The sequence below is a fragment of the Nomascus leucogenys genome, chromosome 13, assembly GCF_006542625.1.
Source record: "Nomascus leucogenys isolate Asia chromosome 13, Asia_NLE_v1, whole genome shotgun sequence".
Classification (NCBI taxonomy): Eukaryota; Metazoa; Chordata; class Mammalia; order Primates; family Hylobatidae; genus Nomascus; species Nomascus leucogenys.
The window spans coordinates 73940681-73964266 of NC_044393.1; the positions used below are offsets into that span (position 1 = coordinate 73940681).

A 23586-nucleotide genomic window follows, 5' to 3' on the forward strand; every position below is an offset into this window, starting at 1 on the left:
AGTCTTTGCTAATGTGAATAGTGCTGCAATAAACGTACGTGTGCATGGGTCTTTATAGGAGAATGATTTATAATCCTTTGGGTATATACCCAGTAATGGGATTGCAGGGTCAAATGGTATTTCTGGTTCTATATCCTTCATGAATTGCCACACTGTCTTCCACAACGGCTGAACTAATTTATACTCCCACCAACAGTGTAAAAGCGTTCCTTTTTCTCCACATCCTCTCCAGCATGTTGTTTCCTGACTTTTTAATGATTGCCATTCTAACTGGTGTGAGATGGTATCTCACTGTGGTTTTGATTTGCATTTCTGTAATGACAAGTGATTATGAACTTCTTTTCATATGTCTGTTAGCCGCATAAATGTCTTCTTTTGGGAAGTGTCTGTTCATATCCTTTGCCCACAATTTAATGGGGTTGTTTTTTTCTTGTAAATTAGTTTAAGTTCCTTGTAGATTCTGAATATTAGCCCTTTGTCAGATGGACAGATTGCAAAAATTTTCTCCCATTCTGTAGGTTGCCTGTTCACTCTGATGATAGTTTCTCTTGCTGTGCAGAAGCTCTTTAACTTAATTAGATCCATTTGTCAATTTTGGCTTTTGTTGCCATTGCTTTTGTTGTTTTAGTCATAAAGTCTTTGCCCATGCCTATGTCCTGAATGGTACTGCCTAGGTATTCTTCTAGGGTTTTTATGGTTTTAGGGCTTACGTTTAAGTCTTTAATCCATCTTGAATTAATTTTTGTATAAGGTGTAAGGAAGAGGTCCAGTTTCAGTTTACTGCATATGGCTAGCCATTTTCCCAACACCACTTATTAAATAGGGGATCCTTTCCCCATTGCTTGTTTTTGTCAGGTTTGTCAAAGATCAGATGATTGTAGATGTGTGGCGTTATTTCTGAGGCCTCTGTTCCATTCCATTGGTCCATATATCTGCTTTGGTAGCAGTACAATGCTTTTTTGGTTACTGTAGCCTTGTAGTATAGGTTGAAGTCAGGTAGCATGATGCCTCTAGCTTTGTTCTTTTTGCTTAGGATTATCTTGGCTATATGGGCTCTTTTTTGACTTTTCAATATTGTATTTTAAACTAACAGTTACATGACAGTTGTTTTCACTTGTCCAAAAAAGTTATCTGTTACAATGGGATGCAGGTATATGTTGTGTTTCTGTAGAGAGAAAAGGTAGACTCAACTATTTCAGCTAAAAGTTGGCACATTTTATCTTGGAATTTAAGAATTTTCTAAAAACATAGTCGAAAGACAGAATATGCCTCACTGCATAGCAGTACAGTCCTTGTCATAGGAAGTGTTCAGTTGTTGGCAAATGCTCATTTGTTAAGAACGTCACTTTTGCCAGAGAGTATGACTGGCTGACCTAAGATTCGTTCTAAGTTTGTTTGATTTTATATTGCTTTAGCTTCAGCTTTATCATATTTGACTTATTTAACTTTCTGCACAGCATGAATTTACGACTTTCTCATAATATTCCATGTGTATATGAAGGTGCTATTTTCAACTGCTAGAACTTTGTATTTTATTCAATGATTTCTAACTTCTCTGCTTTTTAATATGGGCAAGGTGTAAATGATAATAATGCTAAACTCCAAGACTTGTCCAAGTGCCACTGCACTCCATTTCTTGCCCTATTATTCCAAAGAGAGTATAAAGAAATAACCATAGGAGCAGGCCTGAATAGGCATTTGTTCAAATGGATCCTCCATAGGATGTCCAGGCAAGAAAAACATCAGGCATCCAGCTTCTCCAGAAGATATTCTCTAAACTGGGATAGGTATATACAGAGATTTGATGGGTCTTAAGTTATTTGTTTATCTTGCTGATTTAAAAGCAAAACACAGTAATACAAAATGCTTCAAAACTATCCATGGTATGACTATGAAGTAGGCAGTGAAAGATATGAGGAGAGAACCCAACATCAATGGGACAAAAAAGTAAATAAATGAGAGGGAAGGTGACCTTGACAGGGAAACAAATATTCATGTAAAGGACTACAAACTATGAAATAATAGAAAACAAGTCTACATCTTATTACTACTAAAATAAAAAAATGCATAAGTCATACTATATTTAACATGTAGATCTGATAACACTATATTTCTCTGGAAGGAAAGTGTAAAATTTTAGAGAGGTACAAGAGTAGAGCTGCATGAATATCAAGGCTCATCAAAAATAGTTAAAATTTAAGTTCCTAGTATAATACACAGCATGCATATTTATCTCATCAGAATGCTGAAACATAAGCTCTTTACAGACATGTAAGTGGTGCTAACTTATAATTCCCATTATTAAAAAATATGTACCTTTAGAAGAAATGATGCTCCGTCCACTTCTGCTTTGCCCAAAAGCTGACAAGTCAGGTCAAAATATTGCATTGGCTGAACATCACACAATTTTAGTAATGTCCAAGACGGTGTCATATGAGTAGATGCCCAAACACGTAAGGCTTCTACCATTTTGTGGTCCTCAGTAGTGAAGTTAAAATACTTGCTTGAAGTGCGAGGTATGATAGGGGCTCCCAAAGTTCCCTCAAACGTCAAAGATGCAAAGCCAGAGCTGGTGATACCCTGAGTCTCCTTTTTATATACTTGAATCTAAGAAAGTAGGGCAAAGTAGAAAACATACAAATAAAATAGCTTACTGATGCAGAACCTACAAACCGAAGAAATTGGAAAGATTATCAATTTTGCCAGCATAATTAAGAGAGGGCATTTTTTAAAAACTATTTTTCATTTAATTAGCATGTAAATTCTACACTCAAGTGCTGGTGCTACACCAAGATACAGAAGTATCATGGAAACTGTGAACCTCCATGCAAAATTCACTTACATTTTTTAAAGAGCTAGGTGGTAGTCTCCCTAATCCTATCAAGCTTGCAGTTTTACATTTATTAGATTTTATTATTAAGGTGTAATTTATACAACGAAAAAGGATCATAAATGACAGTGACTTATGAATATTATAGAAAAGACTAGAACACTTGAAATATGAGAATATAAAGTGAACAAAATGAAGCTCAGGCTAGAGTTTAATCAGTGTGACTGAGAGCCCTGAGATATGCCATAAGCTCTTTTGCTTTCTGAATTCAGGGGCTGTTATCAGAGGCACATACATTTATATTGTTACATCTTCATGAAGTGACCCCTTTGTCCTTATGAAATGCTCCTTCCAAAACTCTCTTGTAGTAATATCGTTACTTCATTTCCCTTGTTTACTTTGTACATTTTTTTCCTACAGTTTTAGTTCTAACTTGTTTAGGTCTTCATATTTAAAGTGCATTTCTCGTAGGTAGCATATATTTGGTTCCTGATTATTTTTGTTCAATCTTTTCCTTGCAATTGGAAATTAGTCCATTCACAGAAATGCAGTTATTAACACGGCCATATTTGAGTCTACTATCTTATTTGTTTTCCTTTTTTTCATACTGCTTTTTTGCTTCTTTTCTTTTTTAAAACCATTTTTTTTCTATTGTTCCTTTCTTGTTTTCCTTTTGGAATTCTTATTAGTGCTCCATTTCCTTTTTCTTAGCTATGAATAAATCTTTAACTTCTTAATATCTACTTGGAATCAATATTGTTCCACTATGTACTTTCTACTTTCCATTTCATACTTGCCACTTCCTATTTTATGCGTTCTACTTCACAAATATCTTTTCAATGGTAGAATTCCATTTATTCATCCCACCCATCCTTTGTGTTACTGTTGTAGTATTTTTTCTACATATTTTATAATCTCTACCATGTAATATTACTGGTTTTGCTTTAAATAGGCATTTATCTTTTAATTAAATTACGGAAAGAAACAAAAACATCGTGTTTACATATTTGCTATTTTTTTCCATCATTTCTTGTATTTTTGTCGCTTCTTAACTATCCAGCTTCTAGTTGCTAGCATTCCTCTTTGGCCTGAATATCATTCTTTAGCATTAATGCTATGCAGATATGCTCCCATGGACTATCTCATTTTTCCTTTATATAAAATGTTTTTATTTTATTCTCATTCCTGAAGAATGTATTTGCTGGATATAAAATTCTGTGTGAATAAATTTTTATCACCATATAAAACTTATTTCTTTGTTCTCTGGGTGTCACTGTCTCTGGTAAGAAGTGAAAGATGACTGGTATCATTGTTCTCTGACAATGCATTATTTTCTTCTCCAGTTTACTTCAAGATTTTTCTCTTTTTCAAAGGTTTCACCATGTTTTGTCTGGATGTGCATTTCTTTGCACATACCCTGCATAAAGTACATTCAAGTCTTTGTTTTTCATCAAATTTGGGTAAATTCTGGTCCTTATTTCTATAAATATTTCCCTTCACCCTCTCTCCACTTGCATCCTAAATTACATGTAACATTTGATATTGTTCCATAGGTCCTTAGGGTCTATCAATTTTTATTTAATCCTTGTTCTTCAGATTAGGTAGCTTCTAATGATTTGTCATCAATTTAACTTATATCTGATCTATTTAGCCCATCCAGTAGATTTTTCATTTGTTCTTTTCAGTTCCTGAATCTTTTTAATAGTTTCTACTTCTCTGATGAAATTTCTTATCTTTTCATTCAACATCTTCCTCTAATTCAGTGAATGTTGTTTTGCTGCACCCATTAACTTGTACCCTAAAACCTAAAGTATAATAATAAAAAAAAAAAAAAGAAGTTTTGCCAGCAGCTGGGAGAATATTTCCAAATAAGTCACTTCAGATTATATTAGAGCTCTAAAATAAAAAAATGAATACACAATAAACAAGTGTTTGTCCATTAAAAAAAAAATTCAGTGAATGTATTTTTGCTTAATTCCTTTTTAAAGTTATTTTATTTATTTATTTATTATTATTTTTTTTTTGAGAAGGGTCTCTTTCTGTCACTCAGGCTGGAATGCAGTGGTGTAATAATATTTCACTGCAGCCTCTACCTCCCGGGCTCAAGGGATCCTCTCACCTCCACTTAATTCTTTGAAAGTCTGTATAATCTGTGCTTTAAAGTTTTTGTTTAATAAAGACAACATTTGGGCTACCATGGAGTTGGTTTGGAATGTGTATGTTTTTTTCTTTTTTCTTGACTAGGGGTAACACTTTCTTGTTTTCATGTCTAATATATCTTTTGTTCTTTACTAGACATCATAGATGCTATACTGTAAAGACTCTGAATTATGTTGGCTTCTTCTGACAAACACTGATTTTTGTTCTTGTTGGCCACTGAGTTGTTGTCTGGTCATCTTAAACTCATGAATGATTGTTTTTATGCTTTGTTAGGGTGATCTGTGGAAAGCCCATGATGTTTCCCAAAGTCTTCTACCTTGATGGGACTCACCCTGCAAACTCTCTGCGAAGTCTTCTCCGTAGAACTTGTTTTAGGCTTTGATAAAACATGTGTAGAACAGGCCTTACTATAAGATGTGGTCCTTCGTGAGGTGAGCTACTTTTGGGGGGTGAAACCTTTGTGCTGCCTCAGCTGCATGTCCAAGCTGTTAAGGAGGTATTAATAAGGTTATTTGTCCCTGACTATCTTGGACTTCCAGCACCTCATTACTAGACCTCCAGTATCCGTTTCATGTTCAACCACAATGTTCAACCACAGTTCAACCACACAGCAGCTTTTGTAATCCTTAAGTAGATCTACCCTGCCCTGTGCAGCCTGGCTTTCAACCAAGTATTCAAGCCCACCCCAACCCTGGTGGACTTTTAGACATCCCCTTCTGTATAGCTCTTTCCTCTCTGGTTTCTTGTTGTGAAAATTCCTGCTTTCAGCTGCCTTGAACTTTGACCACAGTTTGAACTTCAGCTTACTGTGCAGTGGTTGAGAAAATGTCCGTAGGCAGGGATGTGGTCATCATGGGGCTCGTTTTATAAGTTTCTCTTCACTCTCTGTTCATAGCTACCCATTGCCCGATGCCTAAAAAACAGTTGCCTCATAACATTTTATGGGTCTTTGTGGCAGTAGGGCTAGTCCAGTACCAGTTAGTTTTTCGTAACACAGAAGTTCACTCTGCAGATTCTAACTATACTTGCCTACAACTGATCTATTACCTTTTAAATGGGTTCTACTTGATGTATATGCTGCTTCTCTTTTATATTCCAATGTCTGATTGATTCTTGGTTCTGTGATCATCATTTTTATCACCAATTCCATGCTCACTAGTGTATACTGTTGACTAAAGCTTGCCTCTGCTGATTAACATAGTAAACCAGAACAATCTTCCAGCTTAGGTGTGTTGGTAGCTTTCACATATCATTTATGAGCAGGTCCTCTTTGCTTGAGATTCAAAATATACCTTAATTAGTCTACTTCTATTTCCACCACCACTGTGGTCTAAGGCATCCTCATTTCATGTCTCTAAAACTGAAATAGCCTTCTAAAGAGTATCTTTGCCTTCATGCTTGTTTTCAAGAACCCATCTGTTATCCACGTTAGTAAGAGTGATTTTTTTCAAAATTTGAACCAATAATTTCATGTTCACATTTAAAACCCTCTAATGACTTCTCATTATACCTACAGTAAAATCTAAATAACTTACCTACCACAATTTCATCTTGTAACACCTCCCCCACAACTGACCATGCTGGTCTTCTTTCTGTTTCTCCAATACCATGCTCATTCTTATCACAGGGCCTTGGCACCTATAGTGTCATCTGGTGGAAAACATTTTCCCTCATATCTCAGTAGGACTTCTCATTATCATTATTTGGATCTCAATTCTTATGTCTCCTCATTAGAAAGGCCTTTCCTGATTTTGCTTTATTGTTTTTATTTATTTATTTATTTATTTTTGAGATGGAGTCTCGCTCTGTCGCCCAGGCTGGAGTGCAGTGGTGCGATCTCGGCTCACTGCAACCTCTGCCTCCCGGGTTCAAGCAATTCTCCTGCTTCAGCCTCCTGAGTAGCTGTGACTACAAGCACCCACCACCACACCTGGCTAATATTTGTATTTTTAGTAGAGATGGGGTTTCACCATACTGGCCAGGCTGGTCTCGAACTCCTGACCTTCCAATCTTCCCGCCTAGACCTCCCAAAGTGCTGGGATTACAGGCATGAGCCACTGCGCCCAGTCGCTTTATTTTCTTTATAGTAGCTATCACTACTTGAAATTACTTTGATTTATATGCTTACTTTTATATTGTCTGCTTCTTTGCATTAAAACAGATGCCAATAAATAAATAAATAAATATTTGCTGGAAAAAAGAAGAGTAGATCTTGACTCTTGTTTTATGTATATTTTTGCTATGAACTATGATCTTCAAATTGCAATAAGAAAAACAAGAAAAAATAAATTCTGATATCTAAAACAGATGTCTGTACTTAGAATGACATTGCTCAACCAAACACAACAGGGCTATTCAAAGCTAGTGGAACTGTCAACATAAAGAGTGTAAGGAAGCACTACTAGCCCTAAATATGAACATTTCATGAAAATAGAGAAACAACTTTATAGAGAAATATAGTAACCCTAAATCTATACAGCAGCCTCACAATATATAAAACATAACATTAAATAAGAAGGCTTAAACCCCATTAACATTGCCTTAAATTATTAAGCAAAATCGATAGAGCTAAAACAAACAGGCAAATCCTCTATCATAGTAGCCTTTAAAACAGTTTTCAATAGCTGATAAAATAGATAAGAAATAAAAAATTATATTGACCATATGTTAGAATATAAAGTAAGCATCCACAAATTTGAAAATACTAAACATTTCAGAGTATGTTTTCTGACCACAATAAACAATAGTAAAAAAAAAAGGTAACTATTAAATGATTTAAATAAATATTAAAAAAAAGTAATACTCCTATGGAATTGGATTGAATATAATTCAATATATATATTATTTGGATTATTTGAATATAATTCAATATATATGTTCAATATAATTCAATATATTATATTCAATAATTCAATATATATTCAATGCTAATTCAATATTTTTTGAATTTTCGTATTGATTTCGTCTCTGACTTATGGATTATTTAAAAATTATTTATAAACCCACAGATCAGAGATGAAATCTATGATCAATATAAAAATTCAATTATATATTGAACTGAATGGTAATGAAGTTATGACAAATTAAAACCTGCTGGATACAACTAAGGCAGTACTTAAAAAAGTTATGGTCATAAATGAATATATTACAAAAGAGGTGGCTAAATTATTATAGTAGTACAGTTAATTTTATACAGTGATTTACTGCATCTTTACATTCATTCACATTTCTCTAGACTGTGAAAAATTTACAGTCATAAATGAATATATTACAAAAGAGGTGGCTAAATTATTATAGTAGTACAGTTAATTTTATACAGTGATTTACTGCATCTTTACATTCATTCACATTTCTCTAGACTGTGAATGGAGCCATGTATGGTCTGTGTTTGTGCATACAAATTGTTGAAAATCTCCAAAAAGTTTTCCAAAATACTTATTGAAAAATGTCTGCATGTAAGTGTATCCATGTAGTTCAAACCTGTGTTGTTCAAGGGGTAACTATATGCTGTTAGAGGTCATGAGACTCTTTACTCCTGTAGCAGGAGACACAATAATGACCTTCCTGGATGGGGATATGAGGGAAGTTTCTAGAGTGGTAGCTATATGAGTATGGTTATATTGTGAATGATGAGATGTTTATCTATTTGCTATTAAATAGTAACTTCCATAAACAATAACAACAACTAAATATGTTTATGAACAAAGAGTGTATTGTTTGAATACAGTATATAGGAAACAATACTGTGAAAAGTAAGCAATTTTTTGACGTTTAAATAAGTATGTATTACATTTCTATGATGATAATATTTCTTTGTATTTATTTATTTATTTGAGTCAGAGTTTTGCTCTTGTTGCCCAGACTGGAGTGCAGTAGCACAATCTTGGCTCCGCCCTCCGGGTTCAAGCGATTCTCCTGCCTCAGCCTCCTGAATAGCTGGGATTACAAGCATGTACCACCACGCCCGGCTAATTTTGTATTTTTAGTAGAGACAGGGTTTCTCCATGTTGGTCAGGCTGGTCTTGAACTCCCCACCTCAGGTGATCCACCAGCATCAACCTCCCAAAGTGCTGGGATTACAGGTATGAGCCACCACGCCTGGCTATGATAATATTTCTATTTCTTTTTATCTTTACACAAATATTCTCTATTATCCTCCTATTCTCAAGGAAACAGCATTAATAGGTCATAAAAAGTGTCTAAGAGTAGAATACAGCTGAACACTGTCCTCGTTTATGAGCAGCAGACTGACCATGAAGGACAGAATTAAACTTAAGCATTAGAAGAAAAAGACAACCAAGATGATGAAGAGGTTACATGGAAACCCATGTAACAGAGGAAAAGATGAAGAAACAGAAATATTTAAAATCTAAGGGACTGAAAATATACAAAGTATTTAAAAGCTGTCCAAAGCATCATGTAGCAATTTCCAAAGAAAAATTCCAAAAGTTCATTGAACAAAAAAGTTCAATTAAATAAATATTATAACAATAAAGATAATAATTTTGAGAAAATAATAATCCTTTGTATTTGTAAGTCCTAAAATTTTTTTTTAATTGTGCTATTTAATAACTCTACCCTTAAAGGCTTTCTTACATTTAGTTATTTAACTACAGGCATAATTTTTAAAGTTCCTGTTCACATATTATTTCTTATAAATGAAAACCAACTTAATCTGATTTTATACTTAGTATCTCAATGTTTTCACTGAGCTTGAATTAATACAAGAAATGGGAAAGAATAATATAATCTCCTAATCTTTGTATACATTTTTTCTTGTTGACCTAAAGCTCTTTTTTAAAACATTAAAAAATAAATGTTCTTTATCAAAATCTACAGATAAAACTTCTATAGCATTAGTCTGTATTTAGAAACAGAAGACAGAATGGAACTAGTTTTAATCATGGCATGTAATAGATTTCTGGGGAATAAAAGCAAGTGGTTTGTTCAAATGAAGATGTTTCTCACTGTAAGTTATTTAAAGTCTGATAATATTTACATTACTTCTTATATCCTGAAAAGCTTGCTGTCATGTTCTAACAAAGCAACTATATAATTAGTGCTAACTAGTTTCAGTGAACAATACAGAGTTCTCTTCAAATAAATATAAGTTCTAGACAATATGAATTATACCTTCAGCCTGTGAAAGCGAACAATATCTCCATTTTTATAAATTATTGGAAGGGCTTCATAGTTTCCACTAAAGAGCAGGCAAGTTAATTTTACATTTGTCTGGTCCACAATTGTTACAACTGAGCAATAATCTGGAAAACACAAAAATATTTAACCTGACTTTCAATATTTTAAAGCATTTGATAAAATAAGAATATGCTTACTTCAAAACACCAAACCTTATTCTTCCTTTTAATTAAGTCTTCTAAGAGGATTAAAACAGAGACATTTTCTTGGCTTTCAATACACACCGCAAAATTATTTTGCAGAAGTGTTCTATAAATATTAATTTTAGAAAGTTTAGTAAAACAAAAATAAAAATCTCATTCAGTGTAAATTGGAGAGAAAATAACTTTTTATTGCTTCAGGGTTTACAAATCATGAAACATAAATGTAGTCAAATAAGAAAAATGCAATTTATAAAATAAACGTAACTAAATTTGGAATGAAAACAAAGGCTAAGATATTTACAGCAGATATGAAGAGTTGTATCCATACTGCATAAAGAATTTATGAAAACTGTTACAAAAATCAGGATGATACAGTAAATATGTCATACAAATGAATAAACAATACATAGAAAACTATGTCATAACAAAAAACTCAAAAGAGGAAGTGGTAATTCTTGCTAGTCACCTATAAAAAATTATACATTATAACAAAAGAGAGGTATTTTATAAAATTTAAACTGGCAAAAAAATTTAATATTTGGGTTGCTATAAAACAGTAACTTCAAACACTGGTGGTAGTAAAAACTGTAATAGATCCTGCCTTTAAATTTTTTTATAATTAACATATAAAAGATTGTATGTATTTATGGTGTGCTATACATGGTTCTGAAGTACACATACATTGTGAAATCACCAAATCTAGCTAATGAAAATACACACATTACCTTAGTTATTTTTGCAGTGAAAACATTTATCCATTTTCTTAGCATTTTTCAAGAATGCAACATATTTTTCACTACAGTCACCATGTTATACAACAGAACCCCTGAACTTATTCTTCCTAACTGAAATATTGTATCCTTTGACCAACAGCTCCCCAAAACCTTCCCATAGCCACATAGGCCCCTGGCAACAACCCTTCTACTCTCTACTTCGATGAGATCAATTTTTTAAGATTCTGTGCCTGGCTTATTTTACTTAAGAATGTCCTCCAGGTTCACTCATGTTGTTGTAAATGGCAGAATTTCCTCCTTATGTCTCAATAGTATTCCACTGTGTATATAGACCACATTTTCTTTATTCATCCATTAATGGACGCTTAGGTTTATTCTATGCCTATTGTGAATAAGCCTGCAACGAACATGGGAGTGCAGATGTCTCTTCAATATACTGATTATTTCCTTTTGATATACATAGTAGTACTCCCTATCTGAAGTGTCACTTTCCACAGTTTCAGTTACCTGCAGTCAACTGTGATCTATAAATATGTAATGGAAAATTACAGAAATAAACAATGTGAATCATTTCTTCATGCAGGGTATCCACACTGTCTACGCTCCCTGCCTGTTTGTCACTTAGTAGCTGTCTCGGCTATCATATCAACTGTCGAGGTATTGCAGTGCTTGTGATCATGTAACCCTTATTTTACTTAATAATTGCCCCACAGTGCTAAGGCAAAGTGATAAGTGCTTAATTAAACTTTATCATAGGTATGTATATTCAGGAAAAAACAGTATATACAGGGTTCAGTACCATCCACGGTTTTGGGCAGCTGCTGGGGGTCTTGGAGCATATCCCCTTTGGACAAAGGAAAAGTACTGTACCCAGTAGTGAGATTATGGGATCATATGGTAGTTCTAATTTTTGGAAGAACATTTATGTTTTCCACAATACCTGTGCTAATTTACATTGCCACCTACAATGTGCAAAGGTTATCTTTTCTTCACACCCTCTTGATACTAGTCTTCTTTTTGATAACAACTATTCTAATAGGTGTGAAGTGGTATCTTGTTGTGGTTTTAATGATTAGTGATGTTGAACATCTTTTCGCATACCTGTCTGCCATTTGTATGTCATTTTTAAAGAAATGTCCACTCAGGTCCTTTGCCCATGTTTAAACTGGGTTGTTTTCTAACCATCTAGTTGAGTTCCTCATATACTTTAGATATTAACCCATTATCAGATACACAGTTTGCAAATATTTTCTCATTCTTTACTCTGTTAATATTGGCTGTGCAGAAGGTTTTCAAGTTTGATACAATCCCATTTGTCTATTCTTGCTTTCATTGCCTGAGCTTTTGAGGTCCTTTCCAAAGAATCTTTGGTGAGATCAATGTCATGGAGCTTTTCCCCCTATGTTTTCTTCTAGTAGGTTCATAGTACTACATTGAATAGAAGTGGCAAGAGTGGGCATCTTTGTCTTGATACAGATCTTAGAGGAAAAGCTTTCAACTTTTTCTGCATTTACTAAAATGATCATATAATTTTTGTGCTCCATTCTGCTAATAAACATTTTGATTTGCATCTGTGGAACCACCCTTGAATACCTGGAATAAATCCTACTTGATCATGGCGAATAGTCTCTTTAATGTGCTGTTGAATTTGGTTTGCTAGTATTCTGTTGAGGATTTTTGCATCTGTATTGGCCTGTAGTTTTTTTGCTTGTTAGTTTTTATTGTGTCTTTGTCTGTCTTCAGTATCAGAGTGATGCTGGCCTCGTGAAATGAGTTTGGAAACATTCCCTTCTCTTCCATTTTTGGAAGAGGCTGAGAAGAATTGGTGTTAGTTCTCCATCGAATGTTTGATACAATTTGATGCTGCCTATATACATGATTCAGAAAATGCATTGACTTTCTTTCCTTCCTAGTCCCCCAGCAATGAAGGTATAGAGATTTAAAGGAACAAACCCCAAAACAGTGAAGGAAAGGAGAGTGGAAGAAAATATCAACATATTTCAGGAAAATGGAAAGTAAGTGGTTAAGGGATAAAATAAACAGAGGAGGCCAAAATCCAGAAGATACTACAAGGTGGCTACAGTGAAGATGGGAGCCACTGGGATTAAGGGTGAGAGTAAAAAGTAGGGCTGAAATCAGGGGATCAATTAGAAGTTCACACACAGAACAAGTGTTTCAATGACTACCCATCCTTATTCTCTACTTCCCTGAAAATGACTTCAGGCAGCATCTTTGTATTTAACAACCTTCCCATTTTGAAAAATTTTAGGAACAAAGGCTCTTTTCCAAGGAGGCTGCACTCATTAACTGGGAAGTGTTAAGACTTCTCATGTTGGTGTTAACAACTAGAATAAATTCCTCCTCACCATCACATTAGGGAACATACAGTCTAGTTGGAAGTTCTCATCCCACCCACCCTAGGCTGCAAATTTCAATCAATATGCCCTAACAAGTACTATTAGTCACTATCAAGTTACCCACTCAAGGGGAAAGCGTGTTAGAGAAACAAACTACTTACATACAAAGCAAAGGAGAAAGGTATATAAAACCTAAAATAAACTATACCTACATTCTTAAATATAAAAACACAGCAGAAAATTACCAGACATTAGAATAAAAATGGAAGACATTGTAATCCTAGCACTTTGGGAGGCCGAGTGGGTTGATCATTTGAGGTCAGGAGTTCAAGATCAGCCTGGCCAACGTAGTGAAACCCCACCTCTACTAAAAATGACAAAAATTAGCTGGGTGGTAGTGGTGCTCTCCTGTAATCCCAGCTACTTGGGGGGCCGAGGCAGGAGAATCACTTGTGCCTGGGAAGTGGAGGTTGCAGTGAGCCGAGATCATGCTACTGCACTCCAGTCTGGATGATGGAGTGAGATCTGTCTCAAAAAAAAAAAAGGAAGACAGAAAGAAAATGAGGTTAGGAAGAAAAAGGAAAGAAGGGAGTGAAGGGAAGGAAAAAAAAAGGAGAGAGAGAGTAAAGGGGAGAAAGAAGGGAGGAAAGGGAGAGAGGAATGGGAAGAGAAAGGGAGACGAGAAAGAAAGGAGGGTAGAAAAAGAGAAATCTGAATTTGTGAGTAGGGTGAAATAACTTGGAACAAAAAAAAATCCTAAAAATGAAAAAACTTTAATAAGCACTTTCAGAAAGAGTAAAAATATATTATATTCTCATCCCTTGAGGACCCACTGGCTCCAATTTTAGGTTTTAAGTTTCCTTTGTCAATATTTCTTACTATTAGTAAGGACTGATACTTCATGACATTTTTTCTTTGCTAGTGGTCTTCCAAAGACCAAAGATAAATTTTATTTATATTTCAAAATAGAGAACACATTCTTACTTGCAATTACCATATGGCTCTATTGTACCCTTTTATATATCTGAGATACATTATGGGATCTTTTTTCCTATATCTTGAAATATATTGATATTCATTATCTGAGTAATTATTTCATCACTATGCATTAATTATTTCTATGTACGCTTAAAAAGACTAATTTTTAAAATATGAAATGAGACAATTGTCTAAAGGATGATACAAGAATGAAATAAATAATCACTATTATATCATTCTTCAGTTTTTGTACTGCAAGACATAAAAGAAGTTTGGAGACACCATCGTTTGAGTTTCTTCTTTAGCTTTATTAAAACATAGTTAAAAATTCAGAATTTTAAAATTTGTGCCCATGGTCAGTGAGAAGAACATTGATGGAGGAAGTCATTTAACCATTATTAGATGAATCAGAAGCTAAATGCAAAAACAGCAGCACTTTAGCTAATGATGATACAATTGATCACATAAGTGAAATCTCAGGCTATTTATCTCCAGATTATATCCTATATAAAGTTCCTCAAGCTCAAGAATTGATGCATGAAAATGTTTCTAAAAATAGGGAGAAAATACAAAATATTTCTAAAAACAGAGGGGAAATATGGTATTCTTATCCAGTAAGTCATTCAACAAAAATGATTTCACCATACGATATTCTGGGACATGACTGAGGACCATTCCATTTTGCTAAAATGACTTGTGATGGCATTCTTTCATCTTACATGATATTTGCATGCCAAATTTTACATAAAATGGCATGTAAGTGGATATGCAGAAGGCAAATGTATAAATAAAGGTAGTGGAAAGAATAGGTGATATCAAAATGAAAGATCAATCTTTAATCATTTGAATTGATGTTCAGAAATCTAAAATAGAAACTGTTCTGTAATTATGGAGCAAAAACAGCTGCTCTCTCCAAAAAAATTTTTGAGTCGACAAAGTTTTCAAAAGTATTTTGATGATGCAAGTGCAAGAAGAAAAACCAAAAGCAGTAATAAGCTAGAACCATTTGTTTGTATATCTTTAAAACTAGGAAAATATGGGATTATGAAATAAAAATGACTTTGCTATGTTTATATCCTTTTTATGATTTTTAATGATTTTATTACCTCTTTATTCTCACTGCTGTATAATATTTGAAAAATGACTTAAAAATTCAAAAACTTTAAAAGGTTTGGACTCATATAGTAAAAGATAATGATTGTTTTTCCTATTATGCTTAGGTGCCAAAAAACTGATGATATCTCCTAGAACTTAAAGCAAAAGGAAAAAGAATGACAAAAGGACAGAAAATAGAGAAAACAAAATGAGAGAGAAAGCAAACTCAAAAGAATTGGGCTTTCTGAACTCTTACCTTCTGAGAAAGAGATCCTCTTTATAGATATCTGGATATGGTGCACTTGCTTCCCCACAATGAGGTTATATCCTCACTTACACAATTTGGTTCAAAACTCAGGGGCACTGAACATATGTACCATTACTTAAATATATAGACTGTTTCTGTAAATTTTTCTGGAACATACATATTAAAGGAAATTCATGTGGCAAGAATGGCCATTGTTCTCAACTCCAGCACTTGTACACTTTTGTGGAACATTCCACAGCAAATACATACTCTGTAAAAAATACAGGAGCAAAAGAAAAGGCATACAAAAATATTCTACTAACTGTTCTACTCTACATAGACTTTGTTTCTGTTAAATCCTGTACACCAGGCAAAAAAGTCAGAACCGAAGAACAGCTGACAATCTTATTCCATAAAATCAACCTTAGCAGTACAATATCTGACCAAGAGAAGCCCCAAAAGTCAACTGTTCAAGAACAGAGGAAGAGCATTTACTAGAAATGAAGATGCAGTCTTCCAATTAAAAGGGCCCATTGAAGGCAAACAGGATAAATGATCACACCAAGTCACATAATTGTGAAATTAGGGAACACCAAATATTTTTTAAAATTCTAAAAACTTCTGTAGAGAGTAAAACAGGTCACCAATGCAAGACTGAGAAGCAGATTAACATCAGACTTTTCTATCAACATGACTGGGGTTACTAAAAAGACAACAAATCAATGGCTTCAAAAGTCTAAGGAGTAATTTTGATACTTCAACTTTATAAAACCTGACAAAACTATCAATCAAGCACAAAGACAGATGAAGAACATTTCCAGATTTTGGCCAATCAGATATTTTACCTCCACAGTATCTTTCTTAGGTAATTCTCCAGCAATACAATGGCAAAAACCATAAAATAGAAAAAAGCAGAGTACGGACAATAGTAATGGATCTCCCAGATAGATAGAGAGCAGGCCTAGCAAACAACTACTCTAGATTGGAGCAGAAGAAAGGGAGCTGATAAGAAAGGAGAGGACCATTAAAAAAAAAAAGAGTAATGGACCGGGCACGGGGGCTCACGCCTGTAATCCCAGCACTCAGGCCGAGGTGGGCAGATCACAAGGTCAGGAGATCAAGACCATCCTGGCTAACACAGTGAAACCCCATCTCTACTAAAAAATACAAAAAATTAGCCAGCCATGGTGGCGGGCGCCTGTAGGCCCAGCTACTCAGGAGGCTGAGGCAGGAGAATGGCGTGAACCCGGGAGGCAGAGCTTGCAGTGAGCTGAGATGGCGCCACTGCATTCCAGCACTCCAGCCTGGGTGAGAGAGAGAGATCCCGTCTCAAAAAAAAAAGAGTGATCATTTAGCATAATGTTCTCCAGATTCCTTCATGTTGTTTCAAGTGACGGAATTTCCTTCTTTTTTCCACATGATTTCATTTATACACGGAATCTAAAAAAGTCAAACTTACGGAAGTAGAAAGTGATTATCAATGCCTAGGGGGGTGGCAGTGGTGAGAAATGGGGAGATGCTGGCCAGGCACGGTGGCTCACGCCTGTAATCCCAGCATTTTAGGAGGCCAAGGTGGGTGGATCACTAGAGGCCAGGAGTTTGAGACTAGCCTGGCCAACATGGAGAAATCTCATCTCTACTAAAAATATAAAAAATTAACCAGGTGTGGTGGTGTGTGCCTGTAATCCCAGCTATTCAGGAGGCTGAGGCACAAGAATCACTTGAATCCAGGAGGCGGAGGTTGTAGTAAGCTGAGATCATGCCACTGCACTCCAGCCTGGGTGACGGAGCAACTCTGTCTCAAAAAAAGCAGGGGGTCGGGGGGAAGATGCTCACTGAAGGATATACAAACTTTCAGTTCAAGAGGAGGAATAAATTTTCAAGATTTGCACAGTATGGTGACCATAGTTAATAATAACGTATTGCATATTTCAAAATTGCTAATAGATTTTAAATGTTCTCACTACAAAAAGTAAATATGTGATGTAATGGATATGTTAATTAGCTTTATATAATCATTCCACAATGTATACACATATCTAAACATCACATTGTCCCCCACAATATATATTTGTTTGCCAATTTAAAATAAAAATTTAAATTAAAACGATAGATAATCCCATACACAACTACATATTTATATAAACTTGAGGGCATAGTGAAGGCACAGTTTTATTATTAATAACAACAGCAACAAAAAAGAAAAGGCATTAGAAATCCCACAAAACATAAAAGGCTATACAGGAATATCTGATCCAAATATGAAGAAAACTAAAATGTAGCACAGAGATAGCAAAAGAATGGAAGAAATATGTACGGTTACAGAAAAGAATATAAATGCTCATAATTATGACAAAAGATAAGTAAAGGTATACTTGACAGAAGACTAGAGAAGAAAGTAAACAACAACACTGAATAAAGTTGACGAATAAGAAATGAAAGACAAATATATTATTTAAAGTTAAAGAGAATCAGTAAGAAAAAAAGAATAAAAATTTAAAAGGAATTATATTTTCCATGGTATAAAACGTTTATATAATCTAAACTCTTCCTCTGAAAATACTAATTGTTTGATAAATTACAACCACATGGTAACATTTTAAAAAATCATTTCTCAAATCGTTGTTAATCCCAGGATAAAAACAAATAATCCAGGAGGTGAACCAAGGTGGGAGGCAAATTCAAAAGCTAAAACACATCTGAAAGGGTTCTCACTAGAAATCTAGAGTTTTGGAAATTATATACCAAGTCTGAAAAAAGAAACTACATCTTGGTCTATTGCAAGGTAGAAGCTGAAAGTGAGCTATCAGCATAAATCAGTGACCTTAAAAAATGGAAGCTAGGGGAAAAAAATCCACCTGCTAGCACAGGGAATCATGAAGAAAATCTGCCTGTCTGTGCCATGGTTTGGAAATGAGGGAAAAATAATAATAGGCCAGTTTATGGAGTAATTGGCATTAATACATTCAATGAAATTTCTGTAGATATCCTCTTAGTTTGTTTTTTTTTTTTTTGGTTTTTGTTAATGGCAAATAACATGCTGACTCTAAAGTTAAAATGGATGAGCAGGGGGCTACTGTTATTTAAGCATACTTGAAAAAGAAGAATGCAATGGGATATTTTTCTGTTGAATAGCAAGATTAAAAAGTAAAGAAATTAGGATAATGTAGTGTTTTCTGAGAGGGAAAATTCATTCTTTGGCAATATAAGATTTAAGTGATAAAGAGAAAAAAATCACTATCACTTCTCTATTTGTACTTCACCTATGTAAAAGTTAATTCCTACTATGTACATTAATGGTTTCATCTAAAAACAAATCCCACAATACACAATACAACAACTGTTCTTCCACACAGTACATCATTTATGTTAATGTGACATCCAACTAACACCCTCTCACAGAGGATTTTTTGGTAATAGTTTATAGTGTTTCCCCAAACACTATACTGGCTATTAACTTTGCAGCTGGATTCATAAGCATATTCCCAATAGTATCACTTGAACCTGTTTATGCTGTAAGTAGAACTGTGAATAATGCCTGTATAGTTTTGATCCCCCTTTTCCCCACAAATGTGACACAATTAAGCAATTTCACAGTGAAACAAATGATTGGTTTGCCAATAACAAAAAAACACACAATGTACTTTGCATAAAACACAAATACTTTGAATGTTTGAAGTTTCTTAAAATTTCATGACAAACACAAGGGCAAAGAGATCACTAGTCTGACAAAATCCAATTCAGATTGTAAGCTGCAGTAATTCTGTATTACGCCTCTCACTTTAAATGCTCCAAATTGATCTACTTTTGTAAATTGTGAATATAAGACCAATACAAGAAAAAAACTGTGAATTTAACTAGGCATAAATAATAGTAAATAGTTTAATTTAATGTTAATGTTAGTTTAATTTAATGTTTCATTTAAATAGTTTAATGTTAGCCAAGATGAACTGACAAAGCTCAGTCCCTGTAGCACTTACATAATATTGAAGAATGTAATGACTACAGAAAACTATTGAGATTTTTGTAAAAATTTAGATTTAATCTAAATTTTAAAATACTGAAAATTGTTTCACATTTTGATTTTTCTATGAAAATGTCAACCTTCCAAAAGATGACCTAACAGACTGCAAAAGACTCCAGGTAACACTTTGAGAAACACTATTGTAGACCCACTATCGAGATCTTTACAAGGCCACCTCTTGCTTTTGCAGAATCTTTGTGCAAGTTAGAAAAAGACTCTCCTTTCTCAAATAAAAGTACTGCAAAAACCTAAACAATTTTACAGAGGAACTTGACTGAGTCCAAGAGAGCAGCAGCCTTGGCTACACACACACACAATTCTATTAAATTACTGAATTGTAGGCTCAGATATACTTACAGTAGCAATACTTCCACAATATCATCTACTTGCTACAATGCAAGCTCTCCAAAATGACATAACTACACGTTAGCATGTTCTTAGAATCTCCTAAGGTCATCTATAAAATGATGAGCAGTTTCAAAATAAAATACTGTTTCAATATACAGTCATGTATTGCTTAATGATGGGGATATCTTCTGAGAGATGTGTAGTTAGGCGATTTCATTGTTGTGCGATCACAGAGTGTATTTACACAAGCCCAGAAGTTTATTTTTAAATTTATATATATATTTTCATATGAAAAAAACACAATGTCCCAGCATCATTACCGAACATCAGTCATTTCCCTTAACTGATCTGTTATGCCAATATTAAGTGCCACATATCAGGTTTCTATATATGCTCCATTATAATCTTATGAGACCACTGTCATGCATGCAGTCCGTTGTTGATCAAAATGTTACGTGGCACATGACTGTACTTTATTTTTAATTTAAATAAGTACATATTTGTAAAAAGAAACAAAATTCAGGTTAAGAGAACAAGTGGCACTTAAAAAATCTATTCAATAATCTCTCAAGAACAATAAGAAAAAAATAGCACGCTAAAAGAAATGTTAAACAGCTTTCAGGTTCCCTCAATTAGCATTAGATTCATGACATGAAGGGAATCGCACTACTTGCTTTAACAAATAGTAACAATGCAAACTGCTAAAATATGTCTTATTTAACTGCTCCAAGGAAGTGAAGTGTTTTACCAAATACACATGCAAAAATATCCTTCAATAATGACTTCACAAATAAAATATTTTCCCCATGCCTTATTTTTCGCTCTTTCCCAAACAAAGGTACAAAGCTAAAGGTAATTTAAGTCTATCTTCTTGTTAGCTAACATTAACAGGGAAAGTGGAAAGAGTAGAAAATCCTTTAATAAATCAGCATTCGTACTTTAAATAAATAGTACACAGTACTTATAATGTATATCTTTAATCCATTGATAAAGTATTGTCTTTAATGCTTCGGTAATACTTCATATTTAACTAGTTTAACACTTTGGTAATAATTCACATAGCTTGATATAAATCTGGAAAAGATAACAAATGATAAATTCTCTATTTTGCAATCTTGAGCAATTCACCGAATTTACTCAGTATAATTAAGTGTAAATTGCCTTGGAGTTTTATTGTAAGGGAAAGCTGGTAGTTCATCTAAGCAAGGTTTTTCATCAAAGAAGCATGCATGCATAAATTATACAATCCACAAAAAGTTCCTCCATGAAAGTTGCTTCATCTCCTTTTTATCTACTAAAACACTGCTGTTTTCAAACCTATCAGTATTTGAGCAACACTATTCCATTGGTAGAAAAGTATATCATTAAAACATTCAAGTAATACTTATGAAGGCAAAGCACTGAATCAAGCTACATTATGTGCTGTCATCTTACTTCTTTTACAAGGAAACTTACTGTACAATACAAAAATAAGAGCACTCTTTATTTTTCTGGTGTGAGCTTACATAATTTCCCCTTGTGCTTTTATTCTACTGCAAGAGCATGACAGCATGGAAGATGAAAGAAAGAAGAATATATGTTATGATATAATAAATATTATGATATATACAGTGACACAGATTAGATAGATGTTAGACATTGCATGCGTTCATAAATGTTATTCTGGTGGAGTTTTACTTCTATGTTTTACACTACACATAAGACTAGAGAAAAAGTCTTTTAACTGAATGAATAAAAGACTGTACCACAAGTTTTAAGAATTAAAAAACAGTACTAAATTTTACGATTCATTAAAACAATTCAAATTGTAAACTAATGAAGACAGGGATAATTCTCTAAATTAGTATGCTAATAATTTGGGAAAAAGTCGTGAAAGACAAAAAGCTAGTGCTAGTCTCATAAAAGTCAGATGGAGGCCTGAAGTCTCATCAAAAAAGTCATTCCTGAAAAGGAGAAAGAGCAAAAAATAAATACAAAGTGAAGTGATAGGGAGAGGAAAGTGTCTTTTCTCCATCTCCATTCTTTAGATGAAAATTGATAGAATAGCTGGAAAATAGTATGAGTAAGCTGAAGAGGGGAGGCTTGTCTCAACTACCCAAATCTTTAAAGAGGTAAGTGATAACCCGCCATGACCTGAATGAGTCCATTTCTGAAAGGCAGTTAAGCACCTGGGAAGAGTCTCCCCTCACTCACCTAGACATACCATAATATTTTTTTTTTTGGCTCCTGATAAATGGAAAACTCAGTGTCTGTCTGATCCACCAACTCCATTCATTATAATAGGTAAGTCATCATTCAATCTGAAAATATATACTCAAAAAGCATGGTATCCTTCACAAATGAAGATTCTGTCTTACATAGACAAAAAACAGAAAAGTAGAGTTTTACCACTTGGGGAAAGACTAAAAAAATTTTATATAACTAGTAGTTATAGTAATTGTATTGTAATTATTCATTAATTTATCTGTCTTCACAAAACTTAATCCCTTGTCAGAAACAATGACACATATAGTTTTGAATTTCCCATGTCATGTTATCTGGCATATAGAAAATAAATAATCAGTTTGTTGAACAAACAAATGAGTAAACCAAAATACAAAACTATATATTTATTTATTTTATGTGCCATGCATTAAATGAAGAGGGCATCCTTACGGTTTTAATATTATCTAAATATTCAGGTAAGTGAATATGAACATATCACAGGTCATGAGTTCACAACATGGAGTTCAAAGTGGGAGAAGCATGAACCATAGATAAGTCTGTATACGTGTATGTTGTATATTTTTCTAGGATAGGTTCTATAACTTGTCATCACATGTGTATGACTGCAAAAGGCTTGTTTTAAAATGCCAAAGGTGCATTTTCAATTTAAAAAAATTAAAAAATAGATTAAATAATTATTACATATAATTTTACATCATACTAGATTCTTTAATCTCTCTTTGATAAATCAGAAGGCTCCTAGGTCTTATGAAGTAACAATGAGTGATTAATTACTCAGTAATTAATACATTAATATCAATATGTGTATCAATAATACATAGCTGACATTTTCAACTATGTCAATTCCGGATATGTGGAAGTACATTGTTATACTTTAAAAAATTAAAAGGCAAAATATATATTCATTTAATATGCAACCAGTGTTACTAATACAAAACCAAAATATTAAAACAATTATGCTACATGACACTACGTGTACATGACATGTCCTTCTCAGATGTGAAAATAATCAATATTACATAACAAAAAACAGCATTCTAGAGTTAGCTGGGATGTTTTTATAGAAGAGGAAAAGAAAAAAATGTTAGGGCCCCATATCCTAGCATCCTATCCCAAAATCTAAAAGCAAACAAAACTGACAGAGGCTCTCAGAATCCAATGTTTTGGATGCTACTCTGAGAAATTTGATTATACTGCTCAGTAAGTAGCTAAAACAGAAGGTGTCCTTGTAAGGCAGTGAACAGG

At 33.8% G+C, this 23586-nt stretch overlaps 1 protein-coding gene across 8 annotated transcripts in view; it reads right to left on the reverse strand.

The window, feature by feature from the left end:
- The window catches only part of POT1 (protection of telomeres 1), a 107215-nt gene that overhangs the window by 38125 nt on the left and 45504 nt on the right, over positions 1–23586 (reverse strand). For 6 of the 8 annotated variants that reach the window (XM_030826230.1, XM_030826234.1, XM_003261277.3 and 3 more), the window contains 2 exons: positions 10124–10254; positions 2317–2607 (listed from right to left, as the gene is read on the reverse strand). In XM_030826230.1, coding sequence (XP_030682090.1) covers positions 2317–2607; positions 10124–10254 — 422 coding nt within the window. The remainder of the gene's footprint in view (positions 1–2316; positions 2608–10123; positions 10255–23586) is intronic. The other 2 variants (XM_003261278.2, XM_030826235.1) reach the window with 1 other exon arrangement.